This window comes from Rana temporaria, chromosome 2, assembly GCF_905171775.1.
Source record: "Rana temporaria chromosome 2, aRanTem1.1, whole genome shotgun sequence".
Taxonomy (NCBI): domain Eukaryota; kingdom Metazoa; phylum Chordata; class Amphibia; order Anura; family Ranidae; genus Rana; species Rana temporaria.
Genome location: NC_053490.1, coordinates 176,824,712 through 176,847,575, shown reverse-complemented (window position 1 = coordinate 176,847,575; position 22,864 = coordinate 176,824,712). Strand labels below are relative to the sequence as shown.

General features: G+C 39.9%; 1 protein-coding gene across 1 annotated transcript in view; it reads right to left on the bottom strand.

Moving 5' to 3' along the window:
* Positions 1-13,027: 13,027 nt before the first annotated feature.
* Positions 13,028-22,864, bottom strand: part of SLITRK6 (SLIT and NTRK like family member 6) — a 79,349-nt gene continuing 69,512 nt past the window's right edge. Inside the window, exon 2 of the mRNA XM_040336090.1 lies at positions 13,028-15,560. Coding sequence (XP_040192024.1) covers positions 13,051-15,549 — 2,499 coding nt within the window. The 5' untranslated portion in view covers positions 15,550-15,560 and the 3' untranslated portion in view covers positions 13,028-13,050. The remainder of the gene's footprint in view (positions 15,561-22,864) is intronic.

Below are 22,864 nucleotides of genomic sequence, written 5' to 3'. Positions count from 1 at the left end.
TATCTGAAGAGCACCTTTTCCACGCAGCTTCTGCTCTTCTACGCTCTTGCTTTAGCAACGTCAGCTGGTCATTAAACCAGCTGGAGTTGTTTTTCCGGATGCAAGTTTTGCGTTTTGGTGCTACTAAGTCAGTTGACTGTAGTAGCGCCTTGTTGATGGCATCAAGTGTTTCTGTGGCTGTTTGTTTTTGTTGGGTTGTTTTTATTTTGTTCCCTAGTGTTGTTTTGAAGAGTTCCGAGTGGAGCTTCTTCTGAGATCTAGGCCAGTGAGTTGTCACCGGTTTTGTCGTTTTTTTTGGGCTGGCATTTTTGGTGATTGTGAATTTGATGGCATGGTGATCGGTCCATGGTTGCGGCTCATTTCCCAGGACGTCAATTTCCAAATCTTGTTTGAAAATGAGATCGAGCATATGGCCTGAGGCATGAGTGGGGCCTTGTATTAGTTGCTGCAGACCTAATCCTTCCAGATGGTCGATGCAGGCGTCGGCTACGGGGTCCAGCGAGGAGTTGGCCCAGAGGTTGAAATCCCCAAGCACCAAAAGGTGTTTGATGTTTAGGGTATATGTGGAGATGAATTCAGTCAATGACGTGAGAAGGTGCGTTTTTGGGCCTGGTATAGCAAAGTAGCATATGGACCGTATCTTGGGGATTTGTTTGCAGCTGCAGAGTGAGGGTTTCCATGAATGGAAGCGAGTTTTGAAGGACTGGTTTGGTGATCGAGAGGCGAGTCTTGTGGAATCGAGTGATTTGGAATTTGGGGAGTCCGAGGTAGAGGGCATTTGCATAGTCAAGTCTGGAATTGATAATTGTTTCCACCACGACTGCAATGTCTTCTTTCGGGATAAAGGGGGTGAGTCTGCGTAGTAGGCGCAGCAGATGGTGCGATCCGCTGACTACTGACCCTATTTGTGCATCCATTGTCATGTTGGTATCAAAGATGACTCCGAGACTTTTGACTTTGGTGCTAGGGGTGATATTTTTACCCAGAATGGGCGGGGATGTCCATGTTGTCGTGGGATGATTTTTCCGGTTGGCTTGAAACAGGTGATCCAACCAGTAACACATTTTCTGTCCTAGAATGGCTTCACTCTATGGAGGAGCAACCAAGATACCTTTGAACAGCAGCAGCACTCTAAAGGCCCGTACACACAATCGGATATTCCAACAACAATTGTCCTGTGGATGTGTTTTGAGGGATAATCCCACCGTCTGTATGCTCCATCGGACAATTGTTGTTGGAATTTCCGACAACAAATGTGTTCCGTCGGATTATCCGATCGTGTGTACACAAATCCCTTGCACTTAAATCCAAAGTACAAACACGCATGCTCCGAACCAATGTTAAACATCAGATAACAATAGCAGAAGTTGCCCAAAGGGTGGTGGTAAAGAGCTGAAAAACCACATAGTTTGGTGTACGTTGGCTGAAAATGTTCTGCCGTCTGTATGCAGAACAAGTTCACTGAAAACGCCCTTACAAAAAGTAATGGATTTGTCTGATGGAAGTCCGATCGTGTGTATGAGGCTTAAACCAGTAGAGATTGTAGCGTTAGATGCACTAGAAAATTTAAATTGACTTGACTAACAAATTAAAGCTGAACTCCATCTAACACTTTTTTAGAATGTTATAGCATGAAGGCTTTTAAAGCATCGCCTATGCATAGTATAATTTAAGTAATTTGCTGCTGTTCCGAGGGACGTGTGCAAGTTTAAAGCATAACATGTTTGGTATCTATTTACTCAGATGTAACATTATCTTTTATATTTTACCAAACATTTACCAAACATTTGGTTATTATATTGTGCTTTTATGCATTAAAATGTATTAAAGTGTATTTTTTCTAAAAAAAAAATGTCCACCATTTTATTCTCTAGGGCCTCGTATTTAAAAAAATATATCATGTTTGGGGGTTCTAAGTAATTTCCTAGCAAAAAATACTAGATATACACCGAAATTTCAGCAGCCGAAACATATAGGCCGAAAATGGTGCCATTTTGCCGGTAAGAGAAAAAGGTGCCGATAATGGTGCTGAAAACGCATTAGATTTTGCTGCCATTTCACCACAATTTTACTGTGCTTATGGTGTGTTTTTCAAATGTCATGTGACTCAAAAACTGCATAAAAAACATAACACGGGTGCGTTATTGATGCGTTCTTGTTTTCAATGCATTTCAACAGGGAGGTGCGTTTTTGATGCAGTTTCATTTAACTGGCCAAACATGCAGCAAGCAGGATTTTTAACACCACAATAGAAGCACAAAGAACCAGTGTGAAAACATACATAGAATTTAAAGGGATACATTTTTCTTGAGCTTTTCTTGCACTAAAGGTGCCAGTACCGGCCAACAATAAATTCATATTAATTTAAATTCATGATAATTAAAAAGTTGAATATAATACAATTATATATAAATATATATTTTAAAAACTGTCATTTTCGGTTTCAGTTTTTGGCCAAGTGCATCCTGCATTTTCGGTTTCGGCACCAAGTTTTACATTCGGTGCATCTCTAAAAAATAGAGGGCCAGATTCACAGTGGACTTACAGTGACGTATCTCCACGTACGCCATCGTAAGTCCGAATGTGAGCCGTCGTATCTATGCGCCTGATTCTTAGAATCAGTTACGCATAGATTTGGCCAAGATACGAGCGGCGTAAGTCTCCTACACCATCGTATCTTGGGTGCATATTTACGCTGGCCGCAAGGGGCGCTTCCGTAGATTTACATGTTGAATATGTAAATTAGGTAGATATGCCGATTCACGAACATACTTTCGCCCGCTACGCCGATTACCTCAGGCTTACGTTCGGCATAAAGTTACCCCTGCTATATGAGGCTCAGCCAATGCAAAGTATGGACGTCGGCAAGCGTATCTTTTTACGTTGTTTACGTAAGTCGTACGTGAATGGGGCTGTGCGTAGGTTACGTTCACGTCACAGGCATTGGGCCTGGCGTATCTTATGGAGTAAATTTGACGTGATACTGAGCATGCGCCGTTCGCTAGGCACGTCATTTATGTGGGGTCACGATTCATTTACATACAACACACCCCCTACCAGCCTATTTTGAATTAGGCGGGCTTACGCCGGCCAATTTACGCTATGCCGCCACAACTTACGGAGCAAGTGCTTTGTGAATACTGCACTTGCCTGTCCAAGTTGCGGAGGCGTAGCGTTAATAGGATACGCTACGCCCGCACAAAGATACGGCCAGATGCGTGAATCTGGCCCACAGATTTTTACATGTATGTGGTTCAAAATATACAGTATGTATATGAAGTAGAATGTTTCATTTTCGTTATAAGAACATTGGAAAAAATGCATAACAAAGGTTGGGATTGTCTATAAACACTATAGGCTAAATAATTGAAGATATATATATTTTTTTTTACAGAATAAGTGCTAATTAAAGATCAGGTGTTTCAGAGCAACAACTTTGTAATTGCAACCTAATGCTGCATTCACATCTAGACGGACGAAATCGCGGCGTTTTGTCGCCGCAAATCGCGGTAAAAATAGCGGCGTTTTGTACCGCGATTTGCGGCGACAAAACGCCGGTATTGTCCGCCTAGATGTGCCCCAAGATGACCCCCTCTATGGAGATGATTCCCATCTCCTAGCCGAACGCTCGAAGACGCCTGAAAAAAAGGTCCGGGACCTTTTTTCACGCGGCAGGCGACAGGCGTCCGGCGTTCGGCGTGGAGATGTGAACCATCTCCATAGAGGGACATCTGATTTCAGCCCTCTGGCGGCAGCGGCGTAGCGCTACAGGCGTAAAAACGCCTAGGTGTGAATGGGGTCAAATGCCTTTGATACAGAAAACTAGGTATTAGAAGTTTCAAGAAAAAAATGAGACTCAATAAAATCAAAATTTGTTGTACAACATTAAGGCCTCCTGCACACAGGGCATTTGCCCTTCTCTTCAAGATGCCTTTCCTCCAGGCAGCAGCATTTTGGCAAAAATAAAACGCTTGATGCTTGTAAACGTGTGTAAAGGCTTCCACACCAATTTCGGTGTGTAAAAAGCATTGACATTAATTCATTTCATTGGCCAGCATAATACTTTTTTTCCACAGTATCTAGTGTATAATAAATAAACAATGATGCAATAATAATCAATCCAGTAGAGATAACTGTGTTAATAAAAATTATATATCAGACAGGAGGCTCATATCTTATGCATTAATCTTTCTTTATTAATGCTCACAGCAGAAATATTTTATATCTTTCTTTAGTAATTTCAATGTAAAAAACTTTTCCAATAAACTACCACCCCCCAGCAGTCCATATAACCTCTAGCCACGCCTATGACAGTGACCTCTATAAAACGGACTGCCTGTGATTGTTCCTCCTCTTTCTTTCTGCTCACAGCGACAGATAAGTACTTTACATCATTTCTAGTGTTTGTTGTGAGTCTGAGGAGTACAGGGGGTATTCTACCCCCTGCTACCTCCCTATTTCATATTCTTCATACTCCTTCAGGCTCCTTCTTATTTGTGTATCTATATTCTCATGCTCCTTCTTATTTGTGTATCTACACCATCTCGTTTCTATACTGTATTTGACAGTCTTTTTTGTGTGGGCAATCACTTTTTAGTTGCTTTGCCCTGTACCTGAGATGGACGTACTGCGGTCGGGGAGACCTTCTCCCCGGCGCTGGAGCAACGTCCTGCACTATCACCGCTCCGGTCCGTATCCCCCTCGCCGAGCGCCGTCACCTGGCGCCGCCATCTTTCCCCCCATCTTCTTTCTCCTCAGCTCTTCGCGCGCGAGAGGGGGGCGGGGCTTCCGACGCTCATCGAATCAGCGCTCGACGGACGTAGTCTCACGAGACTTCGTTCCCGGGCTGCTGGAGATCTCAGGCTCCCCTCCTCTCCGCTGCCATTACAGCGCCGACGGAGGAGAGGATAGGAGCGGAGCCTGTTAACTGCACCGAGCGTTAGGTATCCCCCTTAAACGACTACACACCCTTATCTCGCCCCAGACGGCACCTCCAGTACATTATTACCACATGTATCTTTATTCTCTAACTTGGGTCTGATTACTGGCTGCCATAACTGTCTCAGTTATATCTGAGTACACTTCAACTACTGGCTGCCATAACAGTCTCAGTTATATCTGAGTACACTTCAACTAAACGTCCTAATATACACCCGGGTGTATTTATCTGTGCCCAGAACCACAATGTCTGACCATCCCACTCATTTAACACCCAGTGGGGAGATCCCCTCCATGGGCACTGCCCACACCCTGAACGCCTCGCAGCTACAAGACATCATTAACATGTTCATCCAAGCTGCCCTGGCCTCTGCCACCTCATCCCCCTGGGTTCAGCAACCCGTGAATACACCGCTACTGCCGCCCCAGTGCGGCGAGCCGCCCACAAAAAAGGGAAAAGCCTCGCATAAGAGGAAACATGCCCTGGCGGTACATGACTCCCCGGCAGGGGAAGAAAACAATTTGCTCCAGGTAGCTCCCACCACGAACTACCAACCCCAGCATCAAGCAGATAACTCTCGACCCCTGGACCCCAGGGAGATTCAACATAAGGGGTATAGGGCCACTAGAAGGGCCAAACCGGACTCATTTGTAGACTCCTCAGAGGAGGACTCGGCCGACCCTTCTGATGGATCGGACGTATCGGACTCTGAGTCATATGTTGATGATGCTGGGGCTACGGCGCTTGATACAACCGCCACCCCTGTTACGCAGGGCGAGGTTCTCCTGGACGCCCTAGGAGAGCCCTTCTTCCACCTCGATGCGATTACCCATCCGCGTTCCGGGGAATGGACACCATTGCCACACGTCTCCCAATATGTGGAGCTCTGGGCTAGGAAGTCCTTGGAGAGAACTAGTCGGAACAAGCTGAGGGCAGAATGCCCCAGACCCTCCATACCTAAGAAGGTTGTGGCCACCCCAGAGGTGGACCCGGTGTTAACAAAATACTTACTAAAGACAGGAAAATTCCAGAAAAAGGGCATAGAACGCTCTTTCTGGTCCATCCAGGACCACATCCTGGACCTTATGGGTCCGCTGACAAAAATATTGAACCTGTCCGAGCAAGCTGCGGCATCTGAGCAGCCAGTGGACCTCCCGCAACTGAGAGGTTGGGCACAAAGGGCGCTATGCCTAGCAGGCACCGCCAACACAGCGTGTTCAGTGGAAAGGCGCCGGTCGATCCTCATGCGCCTAGACCCTCAACTGTCCCACTTAGCAGAGTCTGAGCCCGGGCCGTCGGCTGACGGCATGCTGTTTGGCGACTCATTGATCGGGGACATCAACAAGTTTGTGGGACTGTTTACCAGTCTCGACAAAGCCCAAAACTCGTTAAGGAGAGCCGGGGCTAACAAGGTTTTTACCAGGGCCGGCAGAAATAGAGGCCGTTCTGCCGGCCGTCCCACTTACTACAGGCCGCAAGGCAGACCCCCTGCCCAATACCAATATCAGGCTCCATCCTATGCCGTCCCAGTGGCGCAACCTGCACCCTTCTTTCCTCCCAGAGGCAGACCCTGGCGCGGCCGCGGCGGACGCGGTTACCCACGATCCCGGCCTCCTACTGGTGAGTATGCCTTACACTCCACTCATTCACATTCCTGTGGGGGGACGCCTGAGGTATTTTACCCACGCCTGGTCTGCGATTACGGCAGACGCATGGATTTTACACTCAGTAGCGGGGTTTGTTGTAGACATACAATCTCTACCGACACTCAATATAATTCCACCCCCTATTCGGTTTGCAAGACAAAACGTTGTTCTCATAGACAACGAAATACGAGACCTGCTGACCAAACAGGCAATTATAGAGGTGGACCCCTCTTCCCCAGGTTTCATAAGCAACCTGTTTTTGGTACACAAGAAAGGGGGAGGTTACCGTCCAGTAATAAATCTCAGGGACTTGAACCAATATGTCGAATATCGACACTTCAAGATGGAGGGAATTCACTTCCTCCGAGATCTTCTCCACCCCGGAGACTGGCTCGTGAAGGTGGATCTAAAGGACGCATACCTTACGGTCCCTATACACCCAGAATCTCAACACCTCCTCCGATTCCTGTGGAAGGGCAGGATGTGGCAATTTACCTGCCTCCCGTTCGGCCTATCATTTGCCCCATGGTGTTTCACCAAAATCATGAAACCAGTGGTGGCGGCACTGAGAAGCAGAGGGGTACGTCTGATTATATATCTGGACGACATCCTCATCATGGCCTATTCCAAAAATCAAGCCCATCTCCACATGTCATGGATGATATCCCTATTACAAAGACTGGGCTTTATAATCAACCAAGAAAAATACACTTTGGTCCCTTCCCAACAGATGGAGTTCTTGGGCTTTACAGTAAACACCGTTCAATCCACCCTCAGCCTCCCCAAATCCAAACTTGCCCTGATCCGCAAAGAGATCCGGGCAGCATTACGAAGAGGTTATCTATCCCTCCGTACACTGGCTCGCCTAGTGGGCCTCCTAGCGGCCTCCATTCAGGCCATCTTCCCGGCTCCACTGCATTACAGAGCCCTCCAGAGGCTCAAGATTATGCACCTGAGACAGGGCCTCAAATATGCAGACGAGATCCCTCTCTGCCAAGAGACTACCGAGGAACTGAGATGGTGGCTCCGCCACGCCGTCGAATGGAATGGCAAAACCACTAGACCTATCACACAGTGGTGTAGAGAACAAACTCCTTTCGAAACACTATGCACCAGTACAAATCCTCAAAGACACCTGATCTTGACGGTATATTCACTCCTTTTTGGTGAAATTGACCATAAATCCAACACAGTCAACCAGAGTTAGGAAAATGAACTCAAGCTGAACCTTCCTACGGAGCAATGGGACAGTACTTTTGCACAGGTCAAATTACTGTTTTTCAGCGGCAGTTTCAGTGTAGAGGAGGGACAGCCGACAACGGATGCCTCATAGTAAGCCTATGGGTGATGTCATCTCCCAGGCACTTGCAGCCATTGTCACTGCCTCTCCTTTACACTGAAGCCGGTACTGATCAGACTGATGCCCTGTACACATGAGCAGAATTCCTGCCGGAAAAAACTTGGATGTTTTTTCCGACGGAATTCCGCTCAAGACTGCCTTGCATACATACACGGTGAACTTTTGAGTGCCAAGAACGCGGTGACATAAAAGACTTCGATGAGCCAAGAAAATTAAGTTCTATGCTTCCGAGCATGCATCGATTTGTTTCCGAGCATGCGTCGGAATTTAGCACGTCTGGATTTGTACACACGATTGGAACATGTTCTCTATCTTTTTCCGGCAGTTTTTCCATTGGAAAAAGTCTGATGGAGCATACACACGGTTGGGATTCCTGACCAAAAATTCTTATCAGACTTTTTCTGACGGGAAAACTGATCGTGCGTATGGGGTAATAGACATCATTTATTTTACAGGGTAGATAGCATAGTCCTAGAATGTAGACATATTTTCTTTTACAGGGTACATTGAATAGTCTTAGAATGAGAGTGGAAGTAAATTTAGACTAGGATTTGTTTGGATCTTTCAGTCTCAGTGAAAATAATTACTATATAGGTTAAATCTTTTCAGCAGTACACAAAAAAAGTCAATAACAAGAGTTTTAACCCTCCATGGGGGTAAAAGGTCATTTTCATAACTTTGGAAAATTACATTCCCTTGACTTTTGTTTACTGTGAACAAGCTTAGCTGTCCATACAATGAAACTGTTTATGTTTAAACTGAGATTGGTTTGTTGAGTTTCTTACATAGCTATGCTGTTTGCAAAGCTTACAGCTCACAATCCATCACATTTTCTGTATGTTTTACATTCTAACAATATTATATGAGAATTTCTCAGGGTAGGTATAGAAAGATGCAAAACATTTTATATTCTGTTTGCATACAACGTATGTACCTACGGCCACAATTGATCTCATGCTTCCAGTTTTGAATATACATTTGCTGTTTAAATGGCAATTAAAAAAAATATGCTATTTAACTGCTTGCCGCACGTCATATGACGTTGTCGGGTTTGAGCAGTGATTTCTGAATGATACCTTCAATTAGCATTGGTGATTCCCTACACCATAAGAACAATCATAGCAGCTGTTCAGCCACTTGATTGTTCTACCGACTCACCCATGCCATCCTTAAGTCGGAGGAGGGAAGCTCTGGCACGACATGGTCCCAGGAGTCTCTATGATCTGGGACCAGGAGGCTGGGCACGATGACTTCACACCCAGCCCCTGCATTTGAAAAAAATACGCCGCCTTGGCTGGGAAGCTGAGATCCTTTTTTTTTTTTTTTTAAGCTTCCCAGCCTAGAGGTGAGATTTGGGGACTTATTGACCCCAGATCTCACTGTAAAGAGGACCTGTCATGCTTATTGCTATTACAAGGGATGTTTACATTCCTTGTAATAGGAAACAAAGCATCAAAAGAAAGTGTCAAACTAGATAAATTTAAATAAAACTAACAATAAAAAAAACATTTAAAGCGTCCCTGTCCCTGTGTGCTCGCACGCATAAGCGAACGCATACGTAAGTTGCGCCCACATATAAAAACGGTGTTCAAACCACACATTTGAGGTGCAGCCATGAACGTTAGAGCAGTAGCAATAATTCTAGCCATAGACCTCCTCTGTAAACTCAAAACATGTAACCAGTAAAAAAAAAAAATGTAAAGTGTCGCCTATGGGGATTTTTAAATACCAAAGTGTGGCACCATTCCACAGTCATACGATTTTGAAGTATGACCTGTTAGGTATCTATGTACTTGGCATAACATCATATTTCACATAAAAAAAAAAAAATTGGGCTAACTTTACTGTTTTTCTTTTTTTAATGCATGAAACTGTTTATATTCCCCCAAAAAATTGCTGCGCAAATACCATGCAAAATATAAAGTTGAAAAAATATGATTTTTACATGTAGGAGAGAAATGTCAGAATTGACCTGGTAGGCAAGTGGTTAATACCTTTATATGTAGTGCACATTTTGAAAAATTACAAGTAAATATACTGCATACCTTACCTTTTCATTTACATCCGTGAAGCGGAGTACACAATTGGCTGGTTCAGCAGAGTAAGCAGTCCTCCCAGTATGACAGAAGTTGATTATTAGATCAGCTTTGGTCAAACAAACCTGGTGGAAAACCTTCTTCAATCAGTGACTTACAGACAATCAGCTGCAGTGCTGATTATTCTGTTTACTCATGGTCATTGGCTTGAAACACACTGATGCCCCGTACACACCATCACTTTATGTGATGAAAAAAAATGACGTTTTTAAAAACGTCACTTTAATTGACTGTGTGTGGGGGAAAACGTCGTTTTATGTCTTGTAAAAAACGACCAAAAAAAATTGAAGCATGCTTCAATTTTATGTGTCGTTTTTCAAAAGTGCACTTTTTACTTCACAGAAATTGACCGTGTGTAGCAAAAAACGTCGTTTTGTAAGACGTTTTTTCATCCACGCATGCCCAGAAGCTACTTCAATGGTAAAACGTGGTGGAACGTAACCTCGCTTTGCTAGAACATTGTGAGAAAAACGATGGTGTGTAGGCAACTTCGTCTTTGAAAATTGAAGTTTCAAAAACGTCATTTTTTACTTCACAGAAAGTGTCGTTTTTTTTCATCACATAAAGTGATGGTGTGTATGCGGCATGAGGCTTATGGATCAGCACAACTGCCGGACAACTGCCATAAGTCAAGTGGCATCATTATTTGTATAATTAGCTTTTATTTTACAAATAATCTCTGACTGAGAGTTGCTGAATCACTATGTCTCCATATCAGTCGTGATACATTTTTGAAATTTAGAACTGGCAGATGGATGGGCCTTGGAATTTGGAATATCTCACTGTATTTTCCTATCTGGATCTCAAATATAAGAAATATAAAAGAGCAGCAGGACATAGGTCATAGTGCAACAATGACAGCACTTGTCACAATTTGCAGATTGCAGCACTTTGAGTTTAAAGTTATAGTGAAAAGGGCCGTGCTGTAATGAACCAGAGAAAAATATACCAGATATGATGAGCCCACAGGTTTGCATGATCTTGTGTTCTGTAGAGTATGCCACCATTTTCAAAATTTTAGAAAAAAATGGTAACACGTGTTGTAAACATGAATGCAAGGATCAGAACACACTTGCAGCATAGCAATTTCCCTTTAACAAATGTAGTAGATAGCATTCAATTCCACATAATTAAAAATTAACATTGATTAAATGTTGTTAATTAATTTATTATTATTTTTAAAGGCACTGAAAGTACAGAGCATTTGTGAGAAATGAATATATAAAAATGGAAAATAAATAACTTATACAAACCTGCCAATTTTGTAGTATTAAGCTTTAGTGCATTTCTCAACAATTCTGTTGTTTTGTGACATCTTAACAGTAGCAGTGAAATTCTAAGCAAAAAAGCATTTTTATACCAAAAAACAAACAAAAAACACATATTCTAAGAAGTGAATATCCATGTACAGGTGTTACTACACAAAAACAGATTTTACACCAATGTAAACTATTTACAGTTTAATATTTGGATAATCCAAATTCTTAGGGACGCAAAGGGTATTATATTTATAACTTTGAAATAAGGACATGTTTGACTGTATTTTACACACCTTTTTAACCAGTTGTATTACCATGACCAGTTAAATCATACATGCACCTCAAAAAACAAGGTCTATGCCACTCACATCTTATCATGCTTATTAGGCTGACAAATATAACACTCATGTGCAGTCAACTGGCTCTTATCATGCCCATGGCTTGTCCAGAGTCTAGCAGTCTTTAAATAATGCAGCAATACAGTGACGGTGTGGTAAACCTTGCATATGGCCATTTTTTTTTTTTTTTACATCTGCTTCACAGTCATCCATTATTCATAACAGATTGGACTCACAAAATTAGCAGAAAATTGCAACATGTTAATATTCCTAGGCACTGGGCAGGCTAAGGGAATGACAAGACCAAGTCTCTTGCAACTAAGGTCTATGATTATTTTTAAAAACCTGATGAGTAAGATGCAGAGATACAGACATGGCTTCTTTATAAATACAGTTGTATATATGCAAATAACTGTATTTGGATAATTTTTCATGGCGACATTAAATGTGGAAAATATGTTGAGGTTTTTGGTCAAATATATTGCTAAAAAGAATCAAAAATACTGTGAAAAACACAGTGGTTGAAACACACAAATCTAATAACCAAAAATATATATATTTTTTACAGCTTTTATAGAATATGTTTTAGCAAGTTATAGAATATAACATTTTTTTAGTGTCTCATAAAGAAAGGTCAAGTCTTTTTTTCAATATGCACTCATCTCTAGTTAATATATAGCTATTAAATGTATATCTAAATTTAATAATTATGAGTGTAAGTTATGCTTAAAATATACAATCTTATATACATAAATACAAAACTCATAGGCATAAACACATATGTAAATAGATATGCAGATATGTACACCAACACTGTGGAATTTATTTACTAATGATGGAGAATGTAAAATCAGGCTCACTTTTGCTTGCAACCCAATCAGCTTCTAACCTCAGCTTGTTAAATTATGCTTTGGCAATAAAATCTGGAAGTTTATTGGTTTCTAGGCAGAAGTGAGCCTGATTTTGCACTCTCCAGCTTTAGTAAATAAACCCATGTATGTACAGAAGAAACTCAAAACACAAGCATGCCACAATTCATCATTGATGTTATAAGCAACACTTGTAATTTTGGTAGACTTTATCCCTTCAATGGTTACATTGGCAGTAGGTAATTCTAACATATTTTACTGGTAAAGTCAATATTCAGAGAGATTTGTGGTTTATTTTACAAAATATAAATAAAGTGGTAAAATAATTAAGAGCTTTCTTATATACAGTTTCTTTACAACATCAAATATTCATCTTAAAACACAAGCATATCTCCAGATATGTACATATCCCTGAGCTTCCAAATGGTTTTATGAGTGTGTTTTGTTTAGTGTCTGAATTTAAGACAATTCACTAAGGCACTTCATATTGTCATAGCGGAGTTTAAAAGGAAGTATTCTATAAGTGTTAATATTGACTGAAGTTCATGTTTGCTGTTCTAAAACTTCTAAGTAGTCAGGTTCTGCATGGAGATTAGCTTTAAGTTCAAAATATTCATTTTTGGTTTGTTCAACTAAAACCTTCCTTGGTCTGGTATACATAATTGTTTCCATTAATTTTACTTCCTCCCGGGTCCTTGGATAATGTACCTCAATATCTGGTTGCAAATGTGCCATGCTTTTTCTTAAATATTCAGCAATTCCAAGTTGTTGGATTTCTCTTTCTTTTTCAATCAAGTTTCTATAAAGGTAACTTGCATCTTGGAAGGATAAAAATTCTGCCGTTGGATCACTTGCTCTTAATTTTACATTTGAATCTCCTTGCTGTGAATTATTTTCCCTTTCTAAAAGTCCTCTGCAAATTCTCTTTGGATCATTAAGTTCTATATCTTCCTCTTTTTCTAAATGTTTTGGTGTGAATGGAGGCGTTTGATACACCTGAACAACTGGATTTACTATTCTTTGTTCAGAAATAGTTGATGCTGGTCTTTCTGTGGTGTGGTGAGTTGTTTTATGGCCATACATACTGTACTGAATGTGAACAGGGCTGGCTTCTCTTATTTGTCCATTTTCCTGTTTCTTCCTGTAGCGTTGCCTCCTATGCAACACGAGAACGATTATTCCAGCAGAGCAAAGTACAACTGTTATTAAAAGAATTAGAAGACCAAGGATTAACACGGAAAGGGGTATGTAATCTGATAGCGATTTTAATATAGTATCAACTTGATTTGCAGCTGTGAAAGGTGGAGTAAGGTTATTGTAACTTTGAGTAGGGAACACTGGACTATTTAATAATTCAGGACACAAATCTTCTTTGTCAAGAGATTTCAATTCAATTTTTGCCAGCTCTCTAGGAGAATGGCATAAAATCTCACTGACAACAAGTAGTTTATGGTTTTGGATCCATTTTTTTAATCCGAGTAAACTGCATGTACAATTCCATGGATTGTCTTGAATTTCAATTTGGGTCAGCAAATTCAGATCTTCTAAAACTTTACTCACGGGGATGCTTACAAACTGGTTAGATTTAAGATTAAGTTTTGTTAATGGAACTCCTAAAAATACATTTTCTGGTAATGTTTTTAGAAAATTATTATTTAGGTAGAGGGCTTTCATTTTTGGCATTACGGAAAAAGTTCCAGTTATAATTTCCTTAATAGCATTGTATTCCAAATATAAGTACTCAATGGCCATCAGACCCTTAAATATCCCAGGGTTTAAACTTCTCAGGTGGTTTCCATTCAAGTACATCTTCTGTAATTTAGTCAAATTCTCAAAAGACAGTTCTTCAACTATTTCAATTTGATTGTTGCCTAAATGAAGCATTTCTAATGTTCCATATTCAGTAAAATCATTTTTATAAATTCTGTGAATAATATTTCCTGCCAAAATTAGCTTTCTTGGATTTACAGAAGGTGGTTCAAGGTCAGACATACTTTCAATATTCCGTTCTTGACAATGAATCAAAGTACCAGAGAAACCAGTGTTAGAACAATGGCATGGAATAGGACAGTACATTCCAGGAGATACAGTAGAAGCCTTTGGGAATACATAGGTCTCTTTAGTTGGAATCTTTGGAAGGAAGGTTAACTTTGTTGGTATCTGACCATCACTAATGGAAGATGTACCTAACAGTGATAAAGGTACTGAGGGTTCCTCTAGGTCACTACTAGGAGTTGTAATGCAGAACATCTCTTTCTTCAATTTTCGTAGAGTAGTACCCTTAAGATCTAGAGGATTATAGCATATAACATCACCTATTGAAGACTGCTGAGGCATATTTTCCAGCCAGATTTTTAGTTGTAATAATTCACAGTTACAAACCCATTTATTGTCCTCCAACTGAAGTTCTATTATTCTGCCAATGTGCTCTAAGAATCCAACATAAGAAAGAGTTTGTAGCTGATTTCCCCTTAAGTCCAAATGAGTCAAAGGTACAAAGCGAAAAATATTTGCTGGCAAAAAGGTAATGGCATTATCATTTAGGATAAGAACTTTCAGTCTGTTAAGCTTGCTGAATGTATTTGCTTCAATAGTAGTAATAAAGTTATTATCTGCTTGGAGAAATTCCAGATTCTCAAGTCCAAGAAAAGTATTTTCTCTGAGTGTCTCCAGTGAGTTGTGATTAATATGAAGTTTCTTCAGCATGCGTAGATCATTAAATGCGCCTGGTTCAATCTCCACAATGTTATTAAATCCAAGGTGTAAAGAAATTAAATTGCTGAATTCCAAAAACTCATTTAAATGCAATTTATACAAATCATTGTTTAATAGGTTAAGCTCTAGGTATTGGGACTGTGGTACTTCGATTTCTGATAATTGTGTGATGCCTTTTTCTTCACAATTCACAAATAAGGAACCATCTTTTTCATCACACAGACACAAATTTTCACATGATTTCATCAGTATAGTATCAAATGTAGTACATGTTGCTGAGGTACTCAGAAGTAGATAAACCAGGACTGTTGAGATCATGATGTTCATGATAATTCTTCCTGAAGATAAAAAAAAAAATAGTTTAATAGCAAGAAATTGCAAAGATATTCCTAAAAGTGCAAAAATAACTGCAACTGTTCAACTAAGGAAAACACAATATACAGTAGATATGAATAAAAAATTATATATAGCAAAACTGTAAGCTATTAAAACACATTCAATTAAAATTGGTATTATAACATATTTTAATGGAAAGATTTGGTATGTTTTTGTATAAACAATAAATGAATTTTACCGGTGCCAGTTAACTTTCTTTACCTTCCTAGACAAACACACAATTATGAAAATTGTTTTTGTGGAAAACTGTACACATTTGTAGCATCACAACAACCAATAATGGATTTCCCAAATACTTAGGAATTTATTAAAACCTTTTAAAAATATGTTGAGTGCAAATCACACATATATGAACACTATCTACTGTATATACTTATATTCTGTTTTAAATACAGCACATTGTTTATCCACAAAATAACTTAAGCAGTCACTATCACTGCAGGTTTTGGAGCCCAGTATAAAAATGGTTAGGATGAAATCATGATTGAGCAGAGTAATTATTAAAGGGGTAGTAAACAATTTTTTTTATTTTTTTTTAAATAACAAACATGTTATACTTACCTCCACTGTGCAGCTCGTTTTGCACAGAGTGGCTCAGATCCACGTCTTCTGGGGTCCCTCGGTGGCTGTCTCTGGTCCTCCCTGCAAGAACTACACACATTCATGCAAGACAGCTCACATTGTGTGTAGTCCTTGTGGTCACGCTCCCGTGATACAGTGAGCGGCCATAGCCGCTCACTGTATCACTCGGCCCCACCCCTTGGCACGCCGCGTCACTGGATGTGAATGACAGCTGTGCCAGCCAATGGCTGCGCTGCTTTCAATTTATCCACTCTAGCCAATCAGTGGCCAGGCTGAGCGGCGAAGAGGATGTCGGGACCGAACGCGGGACTTTCGAGGGGTCAGGTAAGTATAATGGGGGGGTGGTATACTCTGAAGTTTTTTTACCTTAATGCATAGAATGCATTAAGGTGAAAAAACTCTTTCCTGTACAACTCCTTTAAAGTGGATGTAAACCCCACAATGTAGAGTATAAGATTTCCTATCATCTGTGCCCAGTCTTGCCACACATAGTTAATCCAGCTGAGCAATCCTCTTTTATTGTTCAGTGAAAATTAACAGACTTCCAGATAAAACCCTGTCTAAATACAAAGTCCATTCCTCTCTCCTTTCTTTGAGTGACAGGTTATTTACATATCTAGCTTGGACATGTTTATCATATGTTATGTTATGTTTATCATAATATGAGGTGATCCACAGTATAAAAAGTAAGAAATCCACCCCTCCCCCACATAACACATCCTGGTAATATACAATAACCTGTGGATCACCTCATATTATGATAAACATAACATAACATATGATAAACATGTCCAAGCTAGATATGTAAATAACCTGTCACTCAAAGCAAGGAGAGAGGAATGGACTTTGTATTTAGACAGGGTTTTATCTGGAAGTCTTTAGGGACCATTAATTAAATAATTTTACCATAAGCTTTGTATCTGTCAGGCTTTTTTGAGTGTTTTTTCACTTTTGCTTGTTAAAGAGGAAGTAAACTTCCTATGCTTAAAAGAAAAAAGAAAAAATGGTACTACAGCGCTACTACTTAAATAAATCACAAGAAAAAACACACAACAAAAATCCCCAAATGATATAGCTGCATACACAAAAAACGGTGTACAAAACCAATAGTGAAAATTAAAAAATTAGGTGTTGCGCTGATACCAACATTTTCTGCTGTAGATACAATAAGTGCCAATGATACCAAGTACACACACTAAACAACATGAGGTATCAATCAATATGTGCAAGATGAAGAAATTGCAGAGTGAATATCCTTCCTAATAACAATATCCTGATGTAGGTGAAAAACAATATAGGGAATAAATAGTGTCACACTAAATGTCCTTTGATCAGGTACAGTTCAGTGCAAAAGGCTTGACTAGGAGAGAAGGAAATAGTCTTTTGCTGTGCTGAGACTGTTGTCAGTGTGTGATGTACTGCAACAACTGACTTTGTGTTAGAAAAAAAAAAGCAGACCAATCAAAATTCAGGCCACCAATAATTGATATAAATCAGATACCTGTAAGTTGACAACCTATAAACTGGAAAATCAGCAATATTATGGTTGATGAAAGAAAAAACTTGCATGGAAATCTGGGCCTGGTTGGGCAATTGGTCCAGTTTGTAGGCCCAAAATTCCACAAAGTCATTGGCTATGCAGTTGACATAAGCCGTAATCATCTTGTCCCTATACAGCAGAATTTTAGGACCCTAGTACACAAACAAATAAGTGACTTGTTTCAAAAAAAGTCCAAAAAAGGGGGTTATAGCAATAGTGCACACAAAAAAAGAACCCCTATGCCTAATGAAAAGAAACATAGCCATAGAGCAACAAGTAAGGTCAGGACTATATGAAAACATTTGGTAATGATGTCCTAATATAGACTGCCTGACAACACACTGAAATGCAGCATCATTGTAACAAATACAGCAATAAGTAAAAGACAAAACAAATCCATTTTCTCTCATTTGTGTCTGTACAGATATGTGTAAAATAAATATATATATATTTTTTGGCAAAAAACAGCTGCACACTTTACACATTCAGACAAAGAAAACATAGGATGCATTAAGGTGAAAAAACATTTACCTTTACAACCCCTTTAAGGTAGTACATTGTTGGTTCTCTTACCTTTTCCTTCAATTTTCCTTCTAAATGTTTTTTTTCTTTGTTTTCTTTGTCTGAATTTCTCACTTTCTGTTTCTCCTCAGTAAGCTGTTCAGTAAGCTGTTCTAAATGACTTTTGACGGCTGGGATGATGGTGGAAAGCTTACTGGGGAGAAACAGGAAGTGAGAAATTCAGAAAAAGAAAAAAAAACATTTAGAAGGGAAATCGAAGGAAAAGATAAGTGAACCAACAATGCACTAGCTTAAAGGAACCTATTTAGAAAATAAAAAACAAACCTTTACAACCCCTTTAAAGGCTAATTCCACCTTTAGAACATGTTATATGTGATATCCGTAATAAGGGAGGAACATGTAACATGTTTCAGCAACCCCCTCAGCCCGAGACAGATCTGCTGTTCCTAGTAATTAGAAACAGCGATCTGTCTCCTCCTTCAGTCAGTCCCACCCCCACAGTTAGAAACACATATGAGGGAACACAGTTAACCCTTGATCACCCCCTAGTGTTAACCCCTTCACTGCCAGTGACATTTACACAGTAATCAGTGCATTTTTATAGTACTGAACACTGTATAAATGTGAATGGTCCCAAAAGAGTGTCTGACCTGTCCGCCGCAATGTCGCAGTCCTGCTAAAAATTGCAGATTGCTGCCATTACTAGTAAAAATAAATAAATAAAATGTCATAAATCTATCCCCTATTTTGTAGACGCTATAGCTTTTGCGCAAACCAAAGAATATACGCTTATTGCGATTTTTTTTACCAAAAATATGTAGAAGAATACATATTGGCCTAAACTGATAAAGAAATTAGTTGTTTAACCCCTTCCATACAGGGCATTTTCACCCCCTTCCTGCCCAGACCAATTTTTAGTTTTCAGCGCTGTTGCACTTTGAATGACAATTGCGTGGTCATGCAACACTGTACCCAAACTAAATCTTTATGTTTTTTCCCCCCACAAATAGAGCTTTCGTTTGGTGGTATTTGATCATCTCTGCGGTTTTTATTTTTGGCGCTATAAACAAAAGAACAGCAACAATTGAAAAAAAGAAACATTTTTTTTACTTTTTTATTTAATAAATATCATTTTTTTTTTAAAAAAACATTTTTTTCCTCAGTTTAGGGCGATACGTATTCTTCTACATATTTTTGGTAAAAAAAATCACAATAATCGTATATTGATTGGTTTGCGCAAAAGTTATAGCGTCTACAAAATAGGTGATAGATTTATGGCATTTTTTTTTTATTAATTTTTTTACTAGTATTCGGCGGCGTTTTGCGATTTTTTATTGTGACCGTGACATTGCTGCGAACACATCGGACACTTTTGACATGTTTTTGGGACCATTCACATTTATACAGCGATTAGTGCTATAAATATGCATTGATTACTGTGTAAATGTGACTGGCAGGGAAGGGGTTAACCACTAGGGGGCGCTGAAGGGGTTAATATGTTCCCTAAGGTGTGTTCTAACTGTAGGGGGAGGGGACTCACAAGGGGAGGAGACCGATGTGTGTTCCTCTGTACTGGGAACAGACATTGGTCTCCTCACCGCTGACAGGAGGTGGATCTGTGTGTTTACACACACAGATACACACTCCTGCCGTGATCACCGGCAATCGCGGGTGCCCAACTGCAATCGCGGCCGCCGGGCACCCGCCCCGGGTCACAAGCGGTGCTGCTGGCGTGCGCGCGCGCCCTAGATCGGAACACAGGACGTCATATGACGTCCACCCGTATTGAGGGAGGGTTCCTGCCTGTGTCATTTTACAATGCGCCGGTAGGGAAGGGGTTAAAAAAAATTGGGGATATTTATTATAGCAAAAAGTAAAAAAATATAGTTATTTTTTTCAAAATTTGTTTTTAAATTATAGCATAAAAACTGAAAACCACAGAGGTGATCAAATACCACCAAAAGAAAGCTCTGTTTGTGAAAGGAAAAGGACATACATTTTGTTTGGATACAGCATCGCACAACCGCACAGATGTCAATTAAAGCGACGCAGTGCCATAAAAAATGGCCTGGTCATTAAGGGGGCAAATCCTTCCAGTCCTTAAGTGGTTAAACTTGCTTTTAAGTGTTTACAGCTCCTTATGGTCTTAGCAGAAAAACCTGCCCACCCCCTCCCCAACCCAATTGGCCATCAGAGTTTATGTTTACTTTTTATGCCTTGCCTTCATTGTCCTTTACTAAAGTAAATGTTTTATGTATCTTACTATGAATAGAGGTTATCTAACAGAGAATACTGATTTAGGTAATGAAGCTAAACACAAATTTGTGCATTTTAACATCTAGCTGCACATCTTCAAATATGTCACCCTAGTATTTCCATATTATTTGGACTTGCTAACAAATGACACGTCTCTGAGTCTCATGTCAGCTGAAAAAGTAAAATGTAAGCCTGGTACAGACGTGCTAAAAGTTGTCCGGTTTAACAGGAATGACCGGTTTCTGTTGAATGGTCATGTTGAGTACCCACTGTCAGAATACAATAGAACAGTGGAAGAGATCCTTACATCACACACCATTGTGTTGATACAGGGATCTGTCATTTTTCCTTTTGTTCAACCTGCTGGTTGATTAAAGAAAAACTGAACATGTGTACCGTATATAAAAAAAGTATCAATACCTGGAGCTAAAATAGTCCAAATGATAAAACAGCGCTGAAATTGGATAAATGTCCAACTACACATAAAGCATTTGAATGATGACGTTGCAACAGTAAATTCTAAAGTGATGAGTGCTTCTAGTAAATGGTCAGTGATGCATCCTACACCTGCTCCCAATCTTCACCACAAGTGAGGCACTCTCCCCTCCGGGGTACAAACTCAACAGAAAGATGAATAATGTGGGCCTTATGCAATATCAAGAACTCTCACTCTCACTTGAACATCCGTCAGCAATAGCAGGGGCAGCATGGGTTAAGCTCCATAAGTGTACATAAAACACAAGAAAGCACTAAATAGTGTAATCCCATTTTAATAAATAAAAAAAACCTTCAAACAATATTCCCCCGCTCCAAATGCACGTACAATTTATCAGCTGGTAATGAACATGTAGTAAGGAATGTATTCACCGCTAACATCCGGTCCAAAGAAGCGTCTGTGTTGCTGTACGCGGCGTTAGAGTTCCATCCTGGTTTGGGCCAGCTAGCGGTGGAGCGCATTCGTCACTTCCGAGTTTACGATTACGCAGTAGTAGCCATGCCCTGACCGGTTTCGTCACTTGTCGACTTCAACAGAGGGCGCGGCTACTCGGCGTGAATGTGCAGACTATATCATCCCTCCTCACTGTCCATTGGATGGAAAGCGTAGTCCGACAGCTCTGATACGTGCATTTGGAGCGGGGGAATATTGTTTGAAGGTTTTTTTTTATTTATTAAAACGGGATTACACTATTTAGTGCTTTCTTGTGTTTTATGTACTCTTATGGAGCTTAACCTTGCACACTTGTAGAGGAAGAGTGGGGCTACATGTGAGCCATGTTTGGGGTCCAGGGGACCTACGGCCGGCCAGTACCGGGTCCCCAACGTCTGGGAGATCAGGCGCAAAAAGGTGACTCGAGTATAAGCCGAGGGGGGCATTTTCAGCACAAAAAAATGTGCTGAAAAACTTGGCTTATACTCGAGTATATACGGTACCTTTCTTTACAATGAAAAAAATACATTTAAAGACAAAAGCTCTTTTAGATTGTTTTGGCAAATCTTTGATAAAGAGAATCTCTACATAGAAGAGATTAGTAGGGTTTGTGTGAGAGTTAGCAAGTTGGTAAATGACAGTGGTGTTATGGTAGGGAGGGATCGCTGCACCAAAAACCAAAAGCCTTGATTGTTCTATGTTGAAAGCTAACATACCTTTGCCAAAGGATATGAGGTTATTATAAGTATGTATATTTGAAAGCATATTGCAGGGGTAAAAAATGCTCCATTTTATTTAGCATATTTTAAAACTCTAATATTTCACAATTCCTTCCCAATGTTTAATGCATTAAATGTGCTTAAAAAAATAAAAAAACACCCTAAATTTTTTGTGATATTTCTTAGAACCACAAAAACCTTTAGTGGAAGCAGGAAGTCTTCCCAGAAAATGTACTATACCTCTAACACAATTACACAGCATATCCTTTCTAAAACTGAACATATGGCTAACTATCATGTGACATCTGAAACTAAATAAGATCAGACACATTTCAGTACATTCTATCTAATGCCCTCACACTGTTTCTGAGGTTTTAAATTAAATGCTTTCATGTAGAGGTGATAGGAAAAGAGAACAGCATTCATCATCACAATACTCTTTCAGAAGTCATACATGGGGTGCATAGTTTTATCAGGTCTTGTTAAAGCTAACCTTTATTGTCTGTAAAAACTAAAATACATCAAATGCTATGTTATCAATGTAAATTGTTTGATCGTTCCTAGCTTTCAATGCACAATACATTTCATTCCAAGGATTACAAAGGATATATAATCTTCTGCTCTATTGCTAAATATGGTATGGATTCCTACTATTAGATACAAGAAAAATAATCAAGCTTTGAAAAGTGATTTTTTTTT